Source organism: Microcebus murinus, chromosome 21 (assembly GCF_040939455.1).
Source record: "Microcebus murinus isolate Inina chromosome 21, M.murinus_Inina_mat1.0, whole genome shotgun sequence".
NCBI lineage: Eukaryota > Metazoa > Chordata > Mammalia > Primates > Cheirogaleidae > Microcebus > Microcebus murinus.
Window position 1 is genome coordinate 37,824,570 of NC_134124.1, and position 25,214 is coordinate 37,849,783.

At 41.7% G+C, this 25,214-nt stretch overlaps 1 protein-coding gene and 1 long non-coding RNA gene across 4 annotated transcripts in view; both read right to left on the bottom strand.

Annotated features, from left to right (window-relative positions):
* The window catches only part of IFT122 (intraflagellar transport 122), an 85,622-nt gene that overhangs the window by 60,245 nt on the left and 163 nt on the right, over window positions 1–25,214 (bottom strand). For 2 of the 3 annotated variants that reach the window (XM_075996304.1, XM_075996305.1), the window contains exons 2-7: window positions 16,062–16,128; window positions 14,627–14,711; window positions 7,724–7,802; window positions 5,352–5,428; window positions 2,771–2,837; window positions 1,662–1,808 (exon numbers count right to left, since the gene is read on the bottom strand). In XM_075996304.1, the coding sequence (XP_075852419.1) occupies window positions 1,662–1,808; window positions 2,771–2,837; window positions 5,352–5,428; window positions 7,724–7,802; window positions 14,627–14,711; window positions 16,062–16,128 (522 nt within the window). Of the gene's footprint in view, window positions 1–480; window positions 658–1,661; window positions 1,809–2,770; window positions 2,838–5,351; window positions 5,429–7,723; window positions 7,803–14,626; window positions 14,712–16,061; window positions 16,129–25,214 lie in introns of all 3 variants that reach the window. The other variant, XM_075996306.1, reaches the window with a different exon arrangement.
* On the bottom strand, window positions 20,589–25,205 carry LOC142863118 (uncharacterized). Its single transcript, XR_012914017.1, has 2 exons — window positions 24,748–25,205; window positions 20,589–20,810 (listed from the first exon to the last, which is right to left on the bottom strand). It is a non-coding gene; the product is annotated as an uncharacterized LOC142863118 (long non-coding RNA).

Below are 25,214 nucleotides of genomic sequence, written 5' to 3' on the forward strand. Positions count from 1 at the left end.
CAGAGGAAGTATTAAAAGAATTATGGGCCACGCACACAAGGGCATACATATGCAGGCATTAAAAATCATGTTTTTCAAAGGATTTCTAATGTTACTGGAAAGAATTCACTCTGATGATAAGTGAAGAAAAGAAAAGCAGGATATGATTTAGCTAATTATATGAACACACTAAAAGACTGAGAGTAAATACACTTAAATGCTAATAGTGGTTTTCTCAGAGGATGGTATTTTACAGAAAAGTTGAACTTTCTCCTTTAGACTTTTCAGTATTTCCTATAGTTTCTCACAGGATCACTTTATAAGCCCCACACAAGTTTTAAGGGTGTGTTCCTCTTTGTTGGAAGAGCTTTCACCCACAAGTCCCCTGGCCCCTGCACTGCTCCCCTTGGCCAAGGAGCTTAATACCAGCATCTGCCCCAGCAGGTCTGTTTGGGCCTGGCCCTTTACAAGGAGGGTTCTTGCTCCTTGGGACACACTCACAAGTTGTCGTCCCTGGGACTGTCGTCCTCTTCCTCTGGCTCTTCCTCCTCTGCCTCACTACCCTGACTACTGTATACTGTTGACTTCAGAGTGGAAGGGATTTCCTGAAAATATCTGTTGACAATGACTTCCTCGGCATCCTCGTTCTCTCTGTTCATCCAGAAATTCTCCCACCGGCTGTAGACAGTAAGTGGTTGTTCAAAATCACATTGCCTAAAACTACACTAAAGCTATAATTTCAAAATCTGTCAAGGAGCCCTTGAACCCTACCCGGAGGGGTATAGCCACCAAGTACACCGGGCATCCTGCTTCTCATGAATTAAAAATGGTAGCATGAAGCCACAAAGTCATCTGTGGCCACAAAATCAAACAGCAGGAACTCTGGGATAGGCTAATGGCCTTTGATGGCATTAGACATGCATGGTACAGCCCGAGCTGTACAAAATCAATTCCGGAAGAAGCATAATAATGTGGTGTAGGAAAGGCAATGGAATTAAACAACTTTCTAAATCAAGGAGACACCCACCTATACAGTGACACTGGACCAGTAAACAATTAAGTCCTTTACCTTCAAAGGACTCTGTGGGGGATACTGATGGTTTAATAATAACACAGGATTACACAAAGAGCATATAAAGCTATTAGTCTACCCTCAAAGTCACATGGGCATAGAAAGGAAAGTGTGAATAAGGTTTGAGAAGGTGGATGTCAATTATTTGTGGACTTCTAGGCTGTAGGGACATTTGTAGACTTAATTTTTACTTTTTGACAAGGGCAGAAAAAAGGCTCAGGATAAAGCTATTTATTACCAGGTGGATACATATTCTGCCCAGACAGGGAAGGAAGAACTGAAAAAGGGAAAAGAAAAAAATAAAGCTACAACAAAAAAGCTCAGCTATTAATTCATAAGGAATGGCCCTCCTGTGTTGCTCACGCATCACACACAAACACAAATACACACACCTTGGGCAGGCCTACATAGCTCATCTATTTAGCTCAATCCCTGGGATTCATTCCAAAACCCAAGATAGGCTCTTAAAAATTCCATACAAATAGAACAGCTTCCAAAACAGACCAGTCAAGTGGAGTAAGAAGCCTTTGAATGCAAAGAGACCTTAGAAGAGAGAAAACCCTTCTTCATAATAGTGTTTGTCCTTAAAGAAGGACAGCTATAAGAGTACCTTGAAGGGTTCCAGGAGATGGACCATATTGGGGAGAGGGAGCCCCCTGGCCGCTCAATCTTCACTTTCTCCTCGCCATTTTTGTTCCGAATGCTGATGATCCCATTGAACATCCCCAGAGCCAGGTACTGACCGTCATTTGTCCAGCTGTGCACACAACCAACAAAGGGCAAGGGGAGAGGGAAAGGACCACACAGAAAGTAAAACTAGTGAGCATGATGCCTTGGTTTGAAATAAAGTCTAATGAGGCAGCAACAGTGGAGCTATGGTTTCATCATTGTCAGTCCTGACATAAAATCAGAAGACCAAACTTAAAATCCCACTTATTTTTGGAGTCAATAGTGAGAAGTAAGGGCAGCAGTACCTTTTTTTGAGCTCCCACAACTCTCTGTACATACTTCCATAATAGCCCTGAGCTTGTGCCTGCATCTCTGGGCCAGCCCCCACTCTACATTTCATCCCCCCCACCACTTCAAGAGCACCTTAAGGACAGACTCTGTCTTGGTGTATTCCCAGCCTCTAGAGTAGGGCTTGATATGTAGTAGGTGCTCAACAGATGTTGAATGAAGCTGAACAGCAAGAATAGCTGCCATTTATCAAGTGTCCATTGTACACCAGGTGTTGTACTGCATGCTTTACACTCAATAGTTTGTGTGCATTTCACAACAACCTGATCAAGTCAGTGTTTTTATCCTAATTTGTCAGATGAGGAACCTGAGGCTCCAGCTCAGAGAGATTTAATACCTTTCCTGAGGTCACAAAACCTGTCAGCAATAAAATCTGGATTCTAATCCAGGTCTAGCATCAGCATCTGTGCTTTCTCCCCTTGTACATGCTGCCTGTACAATGACAGTCTCACATTCCCAGAGAGCCTCCTTTTAGTACAGCTACATGTTGAGGAAGCTTGTTGCTAGATAACTGCATGAAGACAACTTGTAGTTCTCTTTTGCTTAATGATCAAAGGCACAAGTCTTTCCCATAAAGAATAAAAAAGGAAACAGTTTTCCTTTTTAACACAAGACCTTTTCTATTATATGAAATAACTGGATTTTGAGAGTCTGGAAGAGGAAGGAAGATAAAGCCTATCTTCAGAGTTGTACTTCACTTACCTGCAGCAGGTGATCTTGCTGCTTGCTTTGTGCTTGGAGACAGACTTTTGTTCATGAGACCACAATCCTTCAATGCAAAATAATATAAAATAAAATGGGTTGGTTGAAACACTACTCAGCAATAAAAAAGAACAAACTATTGATATATACAACTTAGAGAGATCCCCAGGGCTTTATGCTGAGTGAGAAGAATCAATCTCAAAAGGTCATATACAGTATGGTTCCATTTATATAACATTTTTGAACGACTAAAGTATAGAAATGGAGAACAGAGTCATGGTTGGGGATAATAGGAGATAAGGAGGGTGAGTGTGATGACAAGAGGTATCTGTGTGGTAATGGAGTAGTTCTGTGTTGTGGTGATGGTAATCTACACATGTGATAAAATGACAGAACTATATACACATTTTGTGCTAGTCCCAGTTTTCTGGTTTTGTTATTGTACAATAGGTACATAAGATGTATCCATTGGGGAAAACTGGATGAAAATTACAGGAGACCTCTCTGCTTTATACTATTTTTACAACTTACTGTGAATCTATAATTCTTTCAAAAGAAAAAGAAAAAAAAGATAGATTGGTAAAATTCCAGCCAACTTTTCAGGAATTTAACTCTCAAAAAAAAATGACAATTTCACTTTGTCACTAGGAAATTGCAACCAAAATACAACTAGCATTTAAAGTAATGATAATCTCTGAAAATCTAGTTTCCTCTCTCAGGCCTCACCTACAACCCTGAGCTGTGCCGTGTTCATGGCATACTGGTTGCCTAAGGCTTGCTTCCTCCTGGCCCAGATGCCCTGGCTCAGTGCTCCACAGCAACAAGTGTATGTCTAGACTAAATAAGCAAATTCTACTCATTGCTGAGCCATGAAGCATGATCAAGAAGGTAGCTCTAGTGCACAAATATATTTATATAGCCAAGTGCAACATCGGGCAAGTTATATTTCCCCTATTTCTCCTGGTCCAGAATGCCTCCCCCAGACATTTCAACCTGTGCATATGTTATCTGTGCTCCACGGAGCCTGCCTAGAGCCTCCAGCTGGAGGAAACCCCTCCCTCCTGGGCTCCTTCAGCAATGCAATCGTCTGGAATCGGTCCAAGTTCTAGTTTCACCATTTTCTGGTTATGTGACCTCCAGTGAGTCACTTAACTGCTCCAAACCCCAGTTCTTTCTCATCACTAGGGTGGCAAAGAGCATAATACCTGACCTCAGGGGTCATCATAGAGCACAAATAGGAATTCATTTTTAAACCATAGCACAGTGCCTGGCATATTGCAAGCATTCAACAAATATTATTATTACTTAATATATATTTTTACAAATCCTGCCTCCTTCCAAGATCACAAGTTCCTTGAGAGCAAAGACTCTATTTTGTCTTTTTAATCCTCTAAGGTAAGCCAATAGACTAGTACTTTGCATGAAGAAAATGCTAAATTTTTAAAATAAATGACAGTCCTTTCTCCATTTATTCATGCAATGTTCTTTCAATTACATTCTCTATTTTGAACCTCAGAACTGTATCAGTGAGATAGACAAGGTGGGTAGCAGGTTCCTTTTAGATAAGGAAGCTGAAATACTGAGAGGGACTGGGTCTAGGACTCCTTGTCTAACAGCTGTCCCATTGTACCTACTATCTCTTAGCAAGGAAGACAGAACTGACAGAGCTGACAATCAGAACCAACCTTTAATGCAGATAACCTACAAGCCTCTGCCCATTTCACTCCCTCCCTCCCTCAACAGACATCTTACTAAGACCTCCTCTGTGCCAGCATCATGTCAGTGCTGTGAATGGGGCCAGGATGAACTCCTCTAGGTGTTCAGCCCCTCAGAACAGTAATGATGACTTTTGTGCAAGAAGTAGTTGAAACAGTAAAGAATTTCACATATACATGGATGTAGATCAACACAAATTTGGGGACAACTGAACTGTCCCTGTCAGGGTAAGTCAGGGCAGCAACACAAAGTTATGTCTGTGCCCTCCCATACTTCTTACCATTTCCTTCTCTGGGGCCTTTCTTGTTGTCTCAGATATCTTATCAGAGTCAAGGTCATTATTCACTGTCTTGGTTTCTACATACTTTAAAGAATAACTACGGGCTGGACGCAGTGGCTCATGCCTGTAGCACTCTGGGAAGCTGAGGCGGGTGGATTGCTCAAGGTCAGGAGTTCAAAACCAGCCTGAGCAAGAGCGAGACTCCGTCTCTACTAAAAAATAGAAAGAAATTAATTGGCCAACTAAAAATATATAGAAAAAATTATCCGGGCATGGTGGCGCATGCCTGTAGTCCCAGCTACTCGGGAGGCTGAGGCAGAAGGATCACTTGAGCCCAGAAGTTTGAGGTTGCTATGAGCTAGGCTGACGCCACGGCACTCTAGCCTGGGCAACGCAGAGAGACTCTGTCTCAAAAAAATAAAATAAATAAAGAAAGAATAATTGTCAGCCTCCCCTCAGTCTTTGAATGTAGATAAGTAGTATTAACTCTCTCAGGATAAAATCACCACATTCTGGACAGATTTCAGCATTTTTAGCCTAGATTTTCAGTTATTCCAGGACAGGACTTAAAGAATCAGAACCTACCAAAGTCATTGGAGGAACAAGATGCCAGTTGGTGGGTAACAGGATTGTAGGAGACACATTGTATAGAATCATTGTGCCTGGGAAGAAAACAACTGTAGATTATTATGTAGCAAACCACAAATGTCTGAGTGGCTACAACTGAAGATTTTAATGATGAGCCCATTGCATCTTACTACACACCACATGCTCTTCGGTAAGTGACCAACAAAAAGCACAGGGATTAATTTTCCTTTTCCTGGATTGCCCCTCACCTACCATTTTCATTACCACCCATCATCCTGGCCCAGTTCTGTTTTTGTTTTTTATATTATTTTTTTCAGCATATTATGGGGGTACAAATGTTAAGGTTACGTATATTGCCCTTGCCCACCCCGGCCCAGCTTTAACACCACCTCCTCCGGGACTGTAAACCTCCAATTTGTGAGCTGAGGAGATAATGATGTAAAGCACCTAGCCTAGTGCCAGGTACAGAGCAAGTGCTGTTACTCTTACTGTTTTGAGGAGGCCTGAAAATACAGGATGCAGGTGCAAAGAGGACATTACAGGCCATGAGCTGGAAATGTAGCAAATGCTTAGACAACAATAAAAACTGAGCAAGTCATGGTATTTCAGCCCCAGTTTTATCCCTTCTGGGTAACATTTTACTCACAACCTCACTCATTCATTCAGTTATTGATTCATTCAAAATTTGTTTGTTGGCCGGACATGGTGGCTCACACCTGTAATCCCAGCACTCTGGGAGGCCGAGGCAAGTAGATCGCTCAAGGTCAGGAGTTCAAAACTAGCCTGAGCAAGAGTGAGTCCCCGTCTCTACTAAAAATAGAAAGAAATTAATTGGCCAACTAAAAAATACATAGGAAAAATTAGCCGGGCATGGTAGCGCATGCCTGTAGTCCCAGCTACTCATGAGGCTGAGGCAACAGGATTGCTTGAGCCCAGGAGTTTGAGGTTGCTATGAGCTAGGCTGACGCCATGGCACTCACTCTAGCCTGGGCAACAAAGCGAGACTCTGTCTCAAAAAATAAATAAATAAAAAAATAAAAAACTTTACAAAATAAAAAGAGTTTTGGCAATTGGCTGCACAACAATATAAATATACTTAACACTAATGAACTGTAAATTTTATAAATGGTTAAGATGATAAATTGTACATTACGTATATTTTACAATTTAGAAGAAAAGAAGCTGGGTGTGGTGGATTATGCCTGTAATCTGGAGGCTGAGGCAGGAGAATCGCTTGAACCCAAGAGTTTGAGGTTACAGTGAGCTGTGATGACATCACTGCATACTAACCAGGGTGATAGAGCGAGACCCTATCTCATAAAGGAAAAAAGAGGCAAAGAAAAGAAAAAAAATTGTTCGCTGAGTACCTATTATGGACCAGGCATTGCAATAGGTACCAGGGACATAAAAGTGAGCAAAAAACAGATATAGTGTCCACCCTCATGGTGTTTACAGTCTGGTAGGCAATGTTGATCGATCATCAGAATAAATGCAAAACTAGAAATGTAAGAAATGCCACAAAGGAGACTCACCTGAGTCTAGAGGGGCAGAAAGGCTTTGCAGAAAAAGCAATGTCTAAGTCTGAGACCTGCAGGGTAAGTAGGGGCTAACTAGTAGAGGAACAGGGGAAGAACATGAGCAGGGCGCCTACAGTGGGAGAAGGCCTGGAGCACACTGACCCCAAGTTTCTGGCTTTTGACACTGGGTGGATGTAAGACCATTCCCTGAGACAAGGACATTGGAAGAGGACAGGTTGGAGATGGGTGGAATCCATGATGTCAGATTAGCTGAGATGAGCTATATGAAAATACCTAGCCCAGTGCTATACTGGCCAACCTAGTAAGTGCCCAAGAAAAATTCATTCACTTATTCACTACCCAACTTTCCTAGACACCACCCCTATTCCCAATAACATAATTTCAAGTTCAACTTCAAAGAAAAAAGTTTTTCCTTACATCTTTTCTTTTTCTTTCTTTCTTTTTTTTCCCCCCAGAGACAAGGTCTCACTCTGTTACCCAGGCTAGTGGCATCAGAGTACAGTAACATCATCATAACTTACTATAGCCTCAAACTCCCAGACCCAAGTAATCCTCCTGTCTCAGTCTCTTGAGTGGCTGTAATTATAAGTGTGTATCACCACTCCCAGCTAATTGTTAAATATTTTGTAGAAATGGGGTCTCACTATGTTACTCAGACTGGTCTTAAACTCCTGGCCTCAAGTGATCCTCCTGCCTCGGCCTCCCAGAATGCTAGAATTACAAGAATGAGCCGCTACGCCTGGCCCCCTAATATTGTTTCTAAGGGGCTTTTGCTACAATTACTCAGTAAGAGTCAAACTAACAATACTATACACCTAAATGGTTACTTACGTGTACTTCAGAATGCCTTCCAGTTTTGATGTCCAGATAATAACACTTTTGTCAGCTGATCCAGAAGCAAAGCGCTGACCTAAAAGTGTTTTTAAAAAGAAAATTCTCACTTTTATTTTAAAAAGCATTTCCCAGAAAGAATTTCTTAGAAAACTAGTTCTTTAAGGTACCTAATAAGTGTCAGCTTCCTCTCTACTACTTCTAATCAGTCCTGGGAGGCAGTACTCTGGAATCAAGATGTTTGGGTTCCAAACCTGCTCTGTCTGGCACTGAGTAAACAAGAATGTATTGAGGGCCTACTACATGCAGGAATCAAGTAGTGATTAAAACCCATATGATCCCTACTTTCATGAAGTTTAGTCTAATGGAGGAAATAGGTATTAAATTAAATTAATCCAATGCAAATACAATGTGGTAAGAAAAGACATGGATCCTATGAAAGAGACTAAGGGGGACCTAATTTACTTTTTTATTTAAATTTTTATTTTATTTGACAAATAATAATTATATACATTTATGAGATACAATGTGATGTTTGGTACATGTACACATTGTAGAATGATTATATTAAGCTGATTAACATATCTATCACCTCAGATACTTATTTTTTTATAGTGAGAACATTTAAAATCTATTCTTTCAGCATCTTTGAAATATTCACTATTATTAATTATGATCATTATGTTGTGCAATAGATCTCAAAAACCTACTGCTCCTGTCTGACCGAAACTTTGTACCCTTTGGTCAGTATCTCCTAGGGGACCTAATTAGATGAGGGAAAGCCTCTCTGAGGATGAGCTTCTTCCATGAATACCTAAATGATGGGCAGAGTTTAGGCAGGTGCAAAGAGAGGAGTAAGACCCATCCACATGGACAGAACAGATGTACAAAGGCCCTGAAGCAAGAAAATCCCAGCATGTCTGAGGGGCCAAGAAGCAGCCAGTATAGAAAAGAGATGGGTGGCGGAAGGATCTCTAGGGGCTTCAGAGTCACAGTAGAGATCTTGCTCTCTATCCCCAGAGCAATGGGAAGCCAAAGAAAGGCTTTAAACAGGGGAGAGACAGATCAGATTTCCATTTTCACACTATGTAGCCTTTATGAAAGAATGGACTGAAGAGAGGCAACATATACCAAGTAATTGCTTATTAATTATACTGTTACAGGTTTACAAGTATTAGAAAGAGTATCGGGGTATCTTGGCAGCAAACAATAGGAAGCCTTCAGCCACCCTGGTGAGAGACGAGGACTAAGAGGTAAGTACAGGCCAGATTTTGTACCTTGTTAAGGATTTTCAGACTTTATTCTTAGGGCTAGTCACTGCTCTCTGAGCCTCAAATCGTTTTTATCTGAAACACTGAGCCATAATAATACCTTCCTCAGAGGCTCTTTGTGAGTCAAGTAAGGTAATATCTGTAAAATACTTTTCACAGTAGCTGAAACATTAGATAGTAGTGTGAGCCATAGGACATTGCTGTAAATATTAAACAAATAGAACCTGCTCTTATTATTTCTGTCACTCGTCTCTCATACTGGTAGACAGCAGGTGATGAAAAGTATGGGCTCTGGACTCAGAGTCTCTGGGTCAGAATTCCTAGTAATGTCACTGACCAGAAGCACAACCTGGAACATGCTACTGAACATCTCTATGCTTTCATTTCCGAATTTAAAAAATGGAAACAATGGCCAGGCGCGGTGGCTCACGCCTGTAATCCTAGCTCTCGGGGAGGCCCACGCAGGCCGATCGCTCAAGGTCAGGAGTTCGAAAACATGTAAACAATAATAGTACTTACCTCATAGTTGATGTGAAAAGTAAATGAAGCCGGGCGTGGTAGCTCACACCTGTAATCCTAGCACTCTGGGAGGCTGAGGTGGGAGGATCGCTCAAGGTCAGGAGTTTGAGACCAGCCTGAGCAAGAGCAAGACCCTGCCTCTACTAAAAATTGAGGCCGGGCGCGGTGGCTCACGCCTGTAATCCTAGCTCTTGGGAGGCCGAGGTGGGCGGATTGCTCAAGGTCAGGAGTTCAAAACCAGCCTGAGCAAGAGCGAGACCCCTTAATTGGCCAACTGATATATATATAAAAAAAATTAGCCGGGCATGGTGGCTCATGCCTGTAGTCCCAGCTACTCGGGAGGCTGAGGCAGCAGGATTGCTTGAGCCCAGGAGTTTGAGGTTGCTGTGAGCTAGGCTGACGCCACGGCACTCACTCTAGCCTGGACAAAAAAGTGAGACTCTGTCTCAAAAAAAAAAAAAAAAAAAATTGAAAGAAATTATCTGGACAACTAAAAATATATATAGAAAAAATTAACCAGGCATAGTGGTGTATGCCTGTAGTCCAAGCTACTCAGGAGGCTGAGGCAGAAGGATTGCCTAAGCCCAGGAGTTTGAGGTTGCTGTGAGCTAGGCTGATGCCATGGAACTCTAGCCTAGGGCAACAGAGTGAGACTCTGTCTCAAAAAAAAAAAGTAAATGACAGTGTATGTATATATGTGTGTGTGTGTGTGTGTGTGTGTGTGTGTGTGTGTGTGTGTGTATGTGTACTGGGCAGGTTCAGATTTTCTTCTGCCTCTGTCACCCGTGAGACAGCAAGACCAACCCCTCCACTTCCTCCTACTTTCCAGCCCATTCAACATGAAGACAATGAGGATGAAGACGTTTATAAAGATCCATTTCCACTTCATGAATAGTAAATGTATTTTCTCCTCCTTACGATTTTCTTAACAATATTTTCTTTTCTCTAGCTTACTTTATTGAAAGAATACAGTATATAATACATAGATCATACAAAATATGCGTTAGTCAATTATTTATGTTATCGATAAGGCTTCTGTTCAACAGTTGGCTATTAGTAGTTAAGTTTTGGGGGAGTCAAAAGTTATACACACTGGGGCTTGGACCCTGGCTAGCCAGAAAATAAACCTCCTCTTGTGTGATTGCAAAAAAAAAAAGTTATACACAGATATTGAACAGAGATCAGTACCCCTAGCCCCCATGTTGTTCAATAGTCAACCGTATATATTGCTCACAACTGTGCCTGGAATAGAATCAATGATTTAAAAAATTATCTATTATTATATAGTAATTCTTCATATTATTTTATATTGTTTTTCTTGAGTAAAAAAACTATGTCTTACCCACTTTTGTATCATGGTTGCTTATTAAATACTTACTGAACTTAAGGGAGAAATCAGAAATAAGCAGACTTAAATAACAAAACCATAATTCAATGTATCTTGGTTTTCATGTCTAAGGGGAAAAGACCAGTTTAGATGAATTATAAGACTTTTTTTTTTTTTTTTTTTTTTTTTTGAGACAGAGTCTCGCTTTGTTGCCCAGGCTAGAGTGAGTGCCGTGGCGTCAGCCTAGCTCACAGCAACCTCAAACTCCTAGGCTCGAGTGATCCTTCTGCCTCAGCCTCCCGGGTAGCTGGGACTACAGGCATGCGCCACCATGCCCGGCTAATTTTTTATATATATATCAGTTGGCCAATTAATTTCTTTCTATTTATAGTAGAGACGGGGTCTCGCTCTTGCTCAGGCTGGTTTTGAACTCCTGACCTTGAGCAATCCGCCCGCCTCGGCCTCCCAAGAGCTAGGATTACAGGCGTGAGCCACAGCGCCCGGCCAAATTATAAGACTTTTTAATCATCATACAAGTGTCATGAAGAGAGAGCATGGTATACTAGAAAGAACAGGGTCTCTGCACTTAGAAGACCTGGGTCAGGCCCAGCTAGGCCACTGTTACCTGTAATTACCCCAAGCCTCTTTTCTCATCTTTGAGAAGAGATAAGAGTCCTCTCACTACCTGCTTCAGAGGATTCTTGGGAAGATAAATGAGATGTGCATGTCGGGACTCTGCAAAATGCTGTGCAGATGCCACTGCTGGCTGGTCATACTCTGACTTCCTCCAGTGCCCTATTGGTGTTGCTGGTCTAAGAGCCCCTCTCTGCTTATGAACTTCAGAGGCTCAACAGCCCTTAAGTACCTGCTGGGCCCTGTATTAGGCCCTGTACTGGCCCGGCCCAAGTTCCTCAAAGGCCACTATGATAAAACAGAAACTGTTCAGCTTTTCAGGCTCCCTCCTCATAGGTCTCCCCTCCACATTACTGTGGACTTGAACTCACACACATAAAATGTGACTACCATGGCGTAACACATTCAACAAGGAAGCAAGATATTAGTGTTATCTTTGGGCAACTGCTGCATGACCTTACCAAGCCAATTGATTTCTCTAGGTCTTCATGTAGGTCTCAAGTGAAGAGACTGGGCTAATCAGACTAAAACTACATGAATAAAATTTAACATCTACACAAATTATGTGCATTTTTCTAGAGAGGGGTCTGTAGCTTTCATCTGATTCTCAAAGAGGTCTGTCATCCAAAAGAAGTTAAAAACCTGAGGTTTGAATAATCTCCAAGATTGCTTCAAGCACTATAACATTCAGACTCTCTGACTTCTCAGCAGTAGCCACAGAATGTTATCTCTAATCCTATATCCATTTGACACATAAGGAAACTGAGACTCAGAGAGACTCAATAATCAGCTCAAACTCACAGAGCTTGTGGTGTTGGGCTAGGGTTGGAACTCAGACTGTCTCACTTCAAAACCCATGTTCTTCCTGCTAATCTCACACTGTGGAGTAGCATGGATTCATTTTTAACTCTCAATTTCATACACTCATTCTCTGACCACCACCTCCCCTCCTTCCCAACCCACCTGGTGCCCCAACTGCAATTATCCTTCAATCTCATCAGAACCTACTACTTCTCCATTGTGGTTTTCTCTCCCCTCATTACTCAGCCAATGTTTCAAGGTTAATGTATGTAATAACTCCTTTGTGTATACCCTGTGTTCCTCCCACTTTACCTTCAGACTGCTTGCAAAACTACCTCTAGTTAAATTCATTTCTTCCATCCCTTTATCTATGTAGCTCTCAAAGTGGCTAGAGAAAAAGACATAATCATACCAACTGATCTCACTTTCGATTCATGATTACAACCTTCAAGTGGGCCCTTCATGTCACCAGTGGTCTCACTATACCTCCTGGGTCTATTCATTCTCCCACTGTCCTAGGCAATGATTTTACACTTTTTCCTTTCTCCTCAATTCACGAATACCTCCCTCCCCATTCTAACTCTCAGTTGATGTTGCTTCCTACTTCACTGAAAAAATAGAATTTTCATTAGACGCCTGCTACCACACTGCCCACCTTCTGGCCTCTGCAGCTCCTACCATGCCCCTATCTAAAGCAAATACCCCACCTATGCCCTAGATCCCATCTCCTCTTGCCCATTCAACAACTTTGATCCGGCAATTATTTCCCCTCTCTCCTACATCATCAACTTTTCTCAGCTACAACATGTACAAAACTGAACTGCTCATCTTCCACTGTAAGCTTTCTCTCCTGCAGCCCTTTCCATCTCAGTGAGGGGCAACTCTGTCCTGTCAGTCACCCAGGTCAAAAACCTTGGAGTCATTCTTGTCTCTTCCTTCTTCACACCCCACATCCACACATCTACACACATCTACACCCAGGAAAGGGGTGATGGTAGCTCAGACTTTGTAGGGGCAGAGGAAGTGGTGAGAAATGGTCAGATTCTGGTTAAACTGAGAGGTGGAGTCTCCCAATCTGTCAAGCAATCCTATTGGCTCCACCTCTCAATGTAATCAGAATCTGACCATTTCTCACCACTTCCTCTGCCCCTACAAAGTCTGAGCTACCATCACCCCTTGTCTAGATGACGCTTCCTCACTCATCTCCCTGCCCTAACCCTCACCTCTTGCAGGCTATTTCCAACACAGAAGTTAAAGGGATCTTTTTATTTTTATTTTTGTTTTTTTTTTGAGACAGTCTCACTCTGTCACCCAGGCTGAAGTGCAGTGGTGCAATCATAGCTCACTGTAGCCTTGAACTCCTGGGCTCAAGGGAACCTCCTACCTCAGCCTCCCATAAAGCTAGAACTACAGGCAAACACCACCACACCTGGCATTTTTTTATTATTATTTTTTGTAGAGAAGGGGGTTTCACTATGTTGCCCAGGCTGGTCTCAAACTCCTGGCCTCAAGCAACCCCCTGCTTTGGCCTCCCAAAGTGCTGGGATTACAAGTATGAGCCACAATGCTGGCCAAGAAGGAAAAGATCCATTTAATTTATAAATCAAATCAGATCCCTCCTCTACTGAGAACCTTTCAGTGGTTCCCTATTTTCACTGAGAACCAAAGCCAAAGTCCTTATGATGGGCCACATGATCTGGCTACCCACGTCTCTTACCTATTTATCCTCACACCCTACAATTCCCCCTGATTCTCTGCCCTGGCTCCTAGTAGGCACTGTCCCACCTGAGGGCCTCTGCAATTGCTCTTCCCTATGCAAGGAGCTCTCTTCCCCCAGATGCCCACTGCCAGAATCTCACTGCCCCCTGACTTCAGGTCTTTGCTCACCTGTCCCAACTCAATGCCCCACCCTCACTACCCTACTCAATACTGCATCCAACCCCTTGTCCCTCCCCAGCATTCTCAAACCCATTATTCTGCTCTACTTTTTCTTCTTCCATAACACTTGTTGCCTTCCAGCATACTGCTTAATTTCCCTATTTACTATATTTACTGTATGTTTCCTGATAGACTCTTCCTCCCTCACTCCTCCCCCTACCCCCAACATAGTAGCCCCATAAGGGGACAGACCTTTGTCTGTTTTTTCTCTGATGTATCTCAAGCATCTTGAACAGTGCCTGGCACACAGATGGCCCTCAAATTAATACCTGTTGAACTGAATGGTTGAATTGAAGTCTAAACAACTTCACTATCTTCTGAACCTGCAAGCTGTATTTTGGCTTACTGAAAATAATTAAAGAGTGGCTAAAGAGAAAAATGAACAAAGGCTGGACACCCAGAACAGCCTCTTACCATCCTTTGCATATGCCACACAGTACACAGTGTCTTTGTGTCCCTTGAGGGGCTGAAGTAAAGTGCCATCAGATGTGTCATAAACCTGGCAATAAACAGACAAAAAGTACAGATTATCCACATGATACCTATTAGTCAGGATTCCTACAGCATTGCTACTGCTCTTTTTGTTTTTATAACAAAATATCTCTCAATACTCTAAATTCGTATTAAATAAAAACAGCACTGCAAAACCAGAGAGAACATGACTTAAAGTTGGATAACGAAGAAGTGGAGGTTCTAATTCTATGTACTATGTGAACAGGAACAGACCATTAATCCTTGAGAATCAAAGGTTTGATTACTTACTCCATGGAAATTTTCTACAAACTTCACTCATTCTTATATGAATTTGGATATATGTATGACCAATCTAGGCAGGCCCTCCTAAATAAAACCAAACATACAAAGAGCCAGCTACAACATGATTAAATTTTAGTGCTAGCCCACCCCCTGATATCATAGAGAGATGTTTCATATATGCTACCAAGAGTTTAAAAGTCATAGACCTGAACTCCGGGTGCAAGTAGGAGAGAGTGTTATAAAACATCTGTAATGTGGATTTAGGATATGTGATAGCTGTGTAACATCCATCAGTATGTGGAGACTTAAAAAACATACCATCTGAGAGATCAGGGCGAAACTTTCCAAAACGGATAGCGTGTTGGAGAAGATAACCTATGAAAAAATACTAAAAGGATTTGGATTGTTTACCCTGGAGAGAAGCAGTCTATGGAACAATTTAACTATGGTTTTAAGATTATGCAGTTACTATACAGAGACTGGAGATCAGTCAGTCTGCATATCTAAGGACAACAGAGAACGGGAAGTGGATTTACGCAGGAGGAAGGAGAGATCATACAAAGGTTTTTAGGTCAAACAAAGAGTTCTCTGAAAATTACTTTTATATACTAGGATAGGTTCCAGAGGGACCTTATGTTCTTTGAAAATATGAAAAATAGGACAGTATCCATATGGAATTGTTTAGGTAGGCCAATGCCTAAAAGTTGGCATCAGGCTAACTGGCTTTTCATGGAGGGAGTGCCTTCAGTCCTGTTGCTTGAATTTTTCTGGGGACAAAATGTGAACAGACACTAGCCCAGGTTTAAAGGCATTTTGATTAATTGTTTTAATTCTTTCATGGGTGTCTCAAAGTAAAAAGGGAAAGATTAATGACTCCAAAGGAGGTACTCTTCACAGGTTCCTATCTGATAGACAGTTTACTTACCTGTTTTAAAAAGCCCTTTTCCTTCCCTATTAAAAAGTAATGACTAGTTTTCCATCCTTGCCTTTTTTATCTCGAAAAAAAAATTTTAAAAAGAGTCAAATTTCAGAGTACTTACAAGAGGGGGGGGGGAGGAAAGCACTTAAAAAGGAAACTCAGAAAAAATCCTACCAGTAATCTGTTTCCTGCAGCCAAAATCAGTTGAGTTCCATCAGGCTTAAATGCGAGGTCGTATATACTAAACAGGAGACAAGACAAAAAAAACAATTAGGAACCAAAGTGATGAGGTCTGCTAATGGCCAGGAAAGCAAACTTCCATTATAAAATACTGAGTATGTATTGAGGAGAAAAGTAAAGGCTAAGAATTGCATTTGATTACAAATTCCATTCAACCACCACACCTTGGCAGCCAATTCAATCAAGATCCACTGGTCAGTTAGATCTTGATCCTAATTTCCTCTTGTTTAGAAGCCAGAGGCCAGAATAACTCAAAGGATCAACAGTTGAGGGCACTAACTCTTCTAAAAATACTATAAAGTCTACACAACCTGAGAGAATGTGTGAAAGCCAGTAAACCCACACAGAAACTTACTGAGTGCCTCTTAGGTACCAGGTACCAACAACTATGGGTAGATCACAGTCCCTCCCTGCCCTCAAGGAAATCACCATCCAAGGGGAAAGTATGAATCAGAAACATTCACAAAGAACTACCATAAGTCATCAATTCTAAGGCATACATTTTTTCACATTTTGTCATCTCTAAGGTTGGGATGCATCTTATAATCCATGATGTGTCTGTTTAACTGGTAGCATTTTTTGCTTTCTTTTTTTTTTTTTTTTTTTTTTTTTGAGACAGAGTCTCACTCTGTTGCCCAGGCTAGAGTGCCATGACGTCAGCCTAGCTCACAGCAACCTCAAACTCCTGGGCTCAAGCAATCCTTCTGCCTCAGCCTCCCGAGTAGCTGAGACTACAGGCATGCGCCATCATGCCTGGCTAATTTTTTCTATATATTTTTAGTTGGCCAATTAATTTCTTTCTATTTTCAGTAGAGATGAGGTCTCGCTCTTGCTCCGGCTGGTCTCAAACTCCTGACCTCAGGCAATCCACCTGCCTTGGCCTCCCAGAGTGCTAGAAGCATTTTGTGCTTTCTTACTGATAATGCAAAATAATGGTATTTTATAATCAGTGACCTCCCAGATTGGGTGAAATACAGAATAATATTGTGACAAAGGCTTTAAGACATACACTAAAACATTTATTACAGTTCTCAAAGGAGGACTGTTTTTAATGTCAGGATGAAGCATAAAGGAAGTTGAGAGAGCCTGAGTGCAGCCATTTTGGCCGATACCAGACCCTAACCACCCTGAACAAGGAAGTCACCAGCAAGTCGGCCACCCAGGACCACCCAAGGATGGACAAATTACTAAATTTACAAACAGTTTGCCAAACTGTTTGTGCTTACTTTTCTTTTCTTTTTTTTTTTTTCTTTTTGAGACACAGTCTTACTCTGTCACCTGGTGGCATCAGCCTAGCTCACAGCAACCTCAAACTCCTGGGCTCAAGCAATCCTTCCACCTCTGCCTACCAGAATGCTAGGATTACAGGTGTGAGCCACCATGCCCGGCCTGTGCTTACCTTTCTATGACAGCAGTTTATGACTAACGGTTATGGTCTGACCTCAGGACAATGCTGATCAAGTACGGGATTTTGGGACACATAAAAACGTTACGATTGCTCCATAAGGTGTCCCTCTCCTGCTCAGGAAAAGACCCCTACTCTGTCTGTGGAGTAGGATCTGTTGTCTGTCTCTCCATAAACTTTCCTGTAGCTAGTTGGCTCTATATTGAATTCTTTCCAGTGTGAAGCCAAGAACCCATTTGGCAAGTTCAGGGGACTTTCTTCCCTTCATTGGCACACCCCCTGCATCATTTTGATTTGAGGAAAAGATTAGAAAAAGCTTCTGGAAGAAAACAATATTTTTAAAAGGTAGGACTTTTGAGACACGTAAGAGGAGATTGGGTAGGTAGGCACAAAATTTCAGACAGAGAAAATAGAACAAGCAAAGACACAAAGGTGGGGACTAGCAAGTAATCTAAATAATCTAATTTGACTAAAATATTTGGCTAAGTGTAGGGAGAGAGAATGCTAGAAAAACAGGTTGGAGACATATTACAAAGATTCCTGAATGCCCCAGACTGAGGATATCATTGGTTCAGATGATTCTGGTAAGAAATTATCAAGACAGCACTGTCAAAGCAGCCTGTTGTAAAAGTTTAGCATGGATAAACTCGCCTGGTACTTGTTAGTAATGTAAAAATACACTCACAGTAACAGTACTTGGAGCCCTTATCCCAGCACTGTACTGAGCTCTTCAAATGTACTATTTTATTTCATCCTCACAATAATTCTGTGAAATAGAGATTATTACTCTAGTTTATAGATAACGACACCAGGGCTCCGATTTCAGTCAAATACCTCACCCAACATCACACAACGGGCAAGTGAAAGAGCCAGGATTTCAACTCTGGTCTGACTCTAGAGCCTGTGCTCTTAACCAATATGCTATGTTGCCTTCTACCACCTATCTGTTACCCTTAATACTTGAATAAAAATAACAGTAGCTAATATTTATTGAATACATTGATTACTGTGTGTGCCGGGTACAGTTTAAATCCTTTATTGTATTATTCAATCTCAAAACAACCCTATTTTGTGGATGAGAAAATTAAGGCACAAAGAAGTTAAATGATTTGCCTGAAATAAAACTGCTACTAAGTAGAGGTGGAGCCAGGATTCAAACCCAGGCAGCCTGACTCCAAAGACCATGATCTAACCATTATGCTCTGTGGTTTTCATTATCATTATTAGCATATGTCACAGTAAACAAAATAACTAGCAGTAGTTTTCATCCCTTATCAACAGCAATGAAAAAAAAAGATATTAACTACCTACTCAAGGAAAGCATCAGATGAAGAATCCAGAAGTTTTTTGTATAGGCTCTATTGACCTCAGAAGCTTCCTTTAATAAAAACTCTTCACAATTATTCAACAGTTAAGCACTGTTAAAAAGTGTAAACTTACATTACCTACTTTGATCCTTCAAACAACATAATGCAAGAGAAAGGACAGGCACCACTGTGCCATTTTTAACAATGAGGAAACTAAAGAAGAAACAGGCAAGTTTTTTGTCCCCATCACACAGCTGGCTGATGAAGAAACCGGAACAAGGGTGATTGTCACATTCTTTCTAGCTGGGCATCCTTCTGGACAAAAGCAAACTCAGGCCCTAAGTTCTTCAGCTTCCTTACCATTATGTGGTAACAGACCTGAGCCTTCCTTATTTCTGATGCTTTCCTTCTCTGAGCCCGGAGGCAATTTCCCTGGCACATTTCACATTCTGAGAAGTAGTGTGGTAGAGTGAAAAGTAGAAGGTTACTGGGGCCAGAAAGCTGACCTCCTATCTGACCTTTCATTCTCACCTACAAAACAAGCATAGAGAGGTGCCCTCTCACCTTACAGGGTACACAAGCCAGTCTTATACAAAGCTGTGGATTGCTATCATTGTGTATGAGATATGGGAGGGGGTCTGTACCTTTGATCTATAGTCATCCTTGGTTATGTGGCTTCCTTTCTGCCTTGTACACATATGAGCTCATCAAAGTGTTTCCTGTGTGGCCTCTTCTTCATAAAGGTCATTTGGGGTTGAATTATCAGAAAATCTGAGTGTCCTCTCAGATGTTAAAATTCATTTTATGTGAATTTCTTGAAATTTGCCTTCCTAAAATATAGAATATATGTCTGATTTGCCCCAATCTAAACTCTTACTGTACTTAGAATCAGTACAGTTCAGCAGGGCATGGTGGCTCATGGCTATAATCCTAGCATTTTTCGAGGCCAAGGTGGGAGGGTTACTTGAGGCCAGGAGTTCAAGGCAATGTATCAAGACCTCAGACCTTGTCTCTATAAAAAAGCAGAAAAATTAGCTGGGCATAGTGGCACATGCTTGTAGTTCCAGCTACGTGGGAGGATGAAATAGGAAGATCACTGGAGCCCAGGAGTTTGATGTTGCATTAAGTTATGATGACACCACTGTACTTTAGCCTGGGCAACAGAGTGAGACTATGTCTCAAAAAAAGGAATCTGTACAATTCAGTTTAATTCTGAATTAAATTATATAGTCTTTTATATTTTACATTGTTTTAGATACTATCTTGTCCCTTTAATTATAGTCATATGCAATTCAAGGGCAATAACCATGTTTTTGTTTGTTTGTTTGTTTTCTTAAGACAGAGTCTCACTCTGTTGCAGGGCTAGAGTGCCGTGGCATCAGCCTAGCTCACAGCAACCTCAGATTCCTGGGCTCAAGCAATCTTTCTGCCTCAGCCTCCCGAGTAGCTGGGACTACAGGCATGCACCACCATGCCCGGCTAATTTATATATAGATATAGATATATTTTTTTTAGTTGTCCAGCCAATTTCTTTCTATTTTTTTTAGTAGAGATGGGGTCTCTCTCTTGTTCAGGCTGGTCTCGACCTCTTGAGCTTAAATGATCCGCCTGCCTCGGCCTCCCAGAGTGCTAGGATTACAGGCGTGAGCCACCACACCTGGACAATGACCATGTTTTATACATTTGTGGGCACACAGTGCCCAGCACTGTCCTGGACACATAATAAATATAAATGATTAACTCACAAGATTTTATGTTGAATCCTCAGACTTTAATTACATTATGAGATCATAGATACTCAGAATTGGAAAGGACTCTAGACCTCATTTTGTAGCCCAACTCCCCCACCAGGGCAAGAATTCCCTACAAATGGCCATCTAGCCTCTGCTTGAACACTCCAGGGCTGCGAAGCTCACTCATCTGAAGGCAGTCCGTTCTACTATAGGATGATTTTCTCTCTCCATCTGCTCCCTTTTATGAAGAAGATAGATTGTCAAAAAATAAATTGTCAGATTCCATTGTAGAGAGATAGAAGGTGAGTCCTACAAATTGCCCTCTGCTTATCCTGCACCCACCCCACTATAAACTGAAGTCCCAAAGTGCCTCTCCAAGGCCTGCACAATCTGACCCAGCCCACTTACTTGCTTTGTAATCTTACACAAATTATGTCATCTCATTAAATCTTTTTTTAATATATATTATTAAATTTAATTTTATTTCTTTTTTTCTTAATTTTATTTCTTGCCTATAAGTGGAAGTGGATCATTAAATCTTAATTTTTTCATTTGTAAATGGGATAAAAATTCCATGTAATCCTAGCACTCTGGGAGGCCGAGGCGGACGGATTGCTCGAGCTCAGGAGTTTGAAACCAGCCTGAGCAAGAGCGAGACCCTGTCTCTACTATAAATAGAAAGAAATTAATTGGCCAACTAATATATATAGAAAAAATTAGCTGGGCATGGTGGCGCATGCCTGTAGTCCCAGCTACTCAGGAGGCTGAGGCAGAAGGATTGCTTGAGCCCAGGAGTTTTGAAGTTGCTGTGAGCTAGGCTGATGCCACGGAACTCACTCTAGCCTGGACAACAAAGCATGACTTTGTCTCAAAAATAAAAAATTCCAACCTCACAGGTGTTTTGGAGATTAAACAGATAATGTGTGCAAACACATTTGTCCTACAACAAATACTCAGTAAATACTAGCAGGTATGAATGGAGAGCTATAGCAGATACTAGCCTGATTGGAATAAGGTGTGCTAGCCTAATAAAGCATCATGGTTGAAATGAACCTGGAACAGTGCATTTCAGGGAGAAAATGAGGGAGTTCACAGAATAAGAGAGCATTTGGGAAAGATCTTTGGGTTGGAAAATTGAATTTTTGGCTGAGCTGAAAAGTATGAATTTAAATGTTTCCAGCCTGGGAGAAGAGGATGAGGAGGACAATCTAGCAAAATGCACAATTTGACATGGAAGGTAATTGGAAATCATTCAAGGTTTATAAGAAGTAAAGTAACAGGATGACAATAGCAAGTCTTGAAAAAGAGAGCTCCTGCTGCTAAACAAAGGTTAGACTAGAATCAAAAGAGCAGACCAGGAGACAATGGCTGATTCAGTAGTGGAGGACTAATCTTTGATATCTGGGATTTTTTCTAGTCCTACTATCTACTTTTTATGGTTTTTTGTTTTGTTTGTCTCATTCTGGGCTATCAGTTGGCTTATCTAGCAGCCACTGGGATTGCTGGTCTATGGAACCCCTACACCCTTTTAAGGTGTTTCAAACCTGTTATGGGCCAGAAACCAGATCACTAATCTTCATTCATCATTCATTCACTCACTTCTTTATTCATTCATAAATGCATCAATCCTACTATTTGATGCATCAATCTATCTGAATGCATCAAATAGTAACAATAACTGCTAACTTGACTAGGCTCTGGAAAAATTTAGAAATGAATAAGACATAGCCATTGCCTATAAAAGGGCTTATGGACTTCTGAGATAAACAAATTAAAAAATAACTCTTACACTCGACAGAGTCTAAGTACTACAAGAGAGGAATGAACAAAATTTTGTGCCAGGGGTTGAAAACAGCAAATTGGGCTGCATTTGGCTAGCAAATGTTTTGTTTGGCCCACATGGTGTTTTATTTTGTTTTGTCAGATTAGGTGCCAATATGTAAAAATTAGGACATTTCACATAAAAACCCAGATTCCTAGCTTCTGGTAAAAATAGGAAGATCTGAGCATACTAGGCCAAATGCCTGCATGGTGGTAATTGGCAGTAGCTGAGCAGCAGCTGCCCCTTTTAGGCAGAGCATGAGCTCTCCAATTTGCCACACCCTCTATCACTCTCTGACATTGAAGCCAAATATTCAGTTGCCAGTTATCACTAGCTTGTGCTATGGGTACTTTTATAATAGAGTTAAAAGTAAAATGAGGGGTTTTTTTTGTTCAAATTGCTCTTAAAAGTAAAAATGAAAGATATACTAGTAGGGCTATGTGTTTCAACAAAAGTGGGATATAAAAGAATATTCCAAGGCCGGGCGCTGTGGCTCACGCCTGTAATCCTAGCTCTTGGGAGGCCGAGGCGGGCGGATTGCTCAAGGTCAGGAGTTCGAAACCAGCCTGAGCAAGAGCGAGACCCCGTCTCTACTATAAATAGAAAGAAATTAATTGGCCAACTGATATATATATAAAAAAAATTAGCCGGGCATGGTGGCGCATGCCTGTAGTCCCAGCTACCCGGGAGGCTGAGGCAGAAGGATCACTCGAGCCCAGGAGTTTGAGGTTGCTGTGAGCTAGGCTGACGCCACGGCACTCACTCTAGCCTGGGCAACAAAGCGAGACTCTGTCTCAAAAAAAAAAAAAAAAAAAAAGAATATTCCAGCCAGGCGCAGTGGCGCATGCCAGTAATCCTAGCACTCTGGGAGACCTAGGTGGGCGGATTGCTCAAGGCAGGAGTTCGAACGCAGCCTGAGCAAGAGTGAGGCCCCGTCTATACTATAAATAGAAATAAATTAATTGGCCAACTAATATATAGAAAAAATTAGCCGGGCATGGTGGCGCATGCCCAGGAGTCTGAGGTTGTTGTGAGCTAGGCTGATGCCACGGCACTCATTCTAGCCTGGACAACAAAGCGAGACTCTGTCTCAAAAAAAATAAAAATAAAGAAAGAAAGAAAGAAGAATATTCCTAGGAAAAACAGACAATTCCTTGTTTTAAGATGCAAATACACATTTCCCATTTATGTTACCTGCCTGATTCCTGCAAACATTTGAGTTTCCCACCTCTGTAACACTTGGGAAAAACTAATGTTAGTGGCTGAAAGCACTGTCTTTGGAGTGAGGAACACCTGACCTTGAAAGCTGGCTCCACCATTCACTGGCTGTGTGACCTTGGCAAATTATCTACCCTCTCTGTACTTCAGTTTCTCATATGTAAAATAGAGGTAATCATAGTACCTACCTCAGAGGGTTGTTGTGATGAGACAGTGAAATAAAAAACATGAAGTTCTCAGCAAGTGTGTAGCACATAGCAAAGCATTAACTATCACTAGTGCAGAGCACAAAAGAGAAAGGAACCATCTCCAAAGGGAGCCTTAAATGATGTTTAGAATTTCAATTAGAAGAGATGAGGAAAGAAGGCATGCTTTTTGCAGACAAAGGCCTCAGAAAAGACAGAAAACAAATGGCAAGTATCCTGTCCTAGTGGTCAAAATTGAGGCTTCACAACGAAGCTGAAAAGACCATGTAGGAAGATTTTGAAAGTCAGGCTGAGAACTAGCCAATAAGTCAGTATCTCCCAAAATGAACCATTGTATGATTAACTTAGGTGATAAAAATGGAATAGGACATTAAATCACATTCAATCATATGGTGAGAAAATCATTCTCCTTTGATTCTTTTTCAAACATTTTATGGAATTTCTTTTTTTTTTTTTTTAAATAGAGTCTCTGTCACTCCAGCTGGAGTGCAATGGTGTTATCATAGCTCACTGCTACCACAAACTCCTGGACTCAAGCGATCCTCTTGCCTCAGCCTCCCTAGTAGCAGGGAGTACAGACGTGCACCACCATGCCCGGCTAATTTTTCTATTTTAGTAGAGACAGGGTCTCGCTCTTGCTCAGGCTGGTCTCAAACACCTGGCCTCAAGCAATCCTCCCGCCTCGGGCTTCCCAAAGTGCTAGGATTGGGAGCCACTGCGCCCACCCATTCTTTTTCAAACTTTTTAACTTAGAGAAAATCTTGACTTGATGCTCATTTTAAGCACCTCCCTGACCACCCTTGCCAATGTCCAGTTTTAGAGACAGTAGACCTCAGGTTTAAAGGCTCCGTCGCAAAAGATTCTAGCTACAACTTACTAACATTGTGTTTTTTTCCCTGCTTCAACCTCTACAATCTTCATGCACTTACACAGCCAACGATACTGATTTTCTCAAGTGGAGAAATGAAGTTTCCACGTAAAATGTAAAATCATATTTAAACGAAAATAAGTGAGACAATTTAGGAAAAAACGTCAAGTAAACAAGAGTATATGGGTAATATGTGGACGTGGCAAAAAAACTGCGCAGTGTTTCAGAAACACTGTTGTGGGTACAAGAGGAGGCCAGGACGGATTTGGAGTAAGGGAGCGACAAGACCGGATCGTGATTACGTATAGAACCACCTCAACAGGTCACCTCACGCGTGGCTCTTCCCTTCGTCCCCTCTCCACCCGCCACGGGCCGGGATGGCGACCCGCAGCCTCCCAGGCCCGGGGTTCGTGCCTCAGCACAGGCCTCAGGCCCGTTGCCCCTGGCAACCATGGTGGTTCGCGCGGAGATTCCCGCCATCCCCGCGGGGGCTCAGCCTCCCGCTCCTCCCGGACTGGCCCGCTCCTC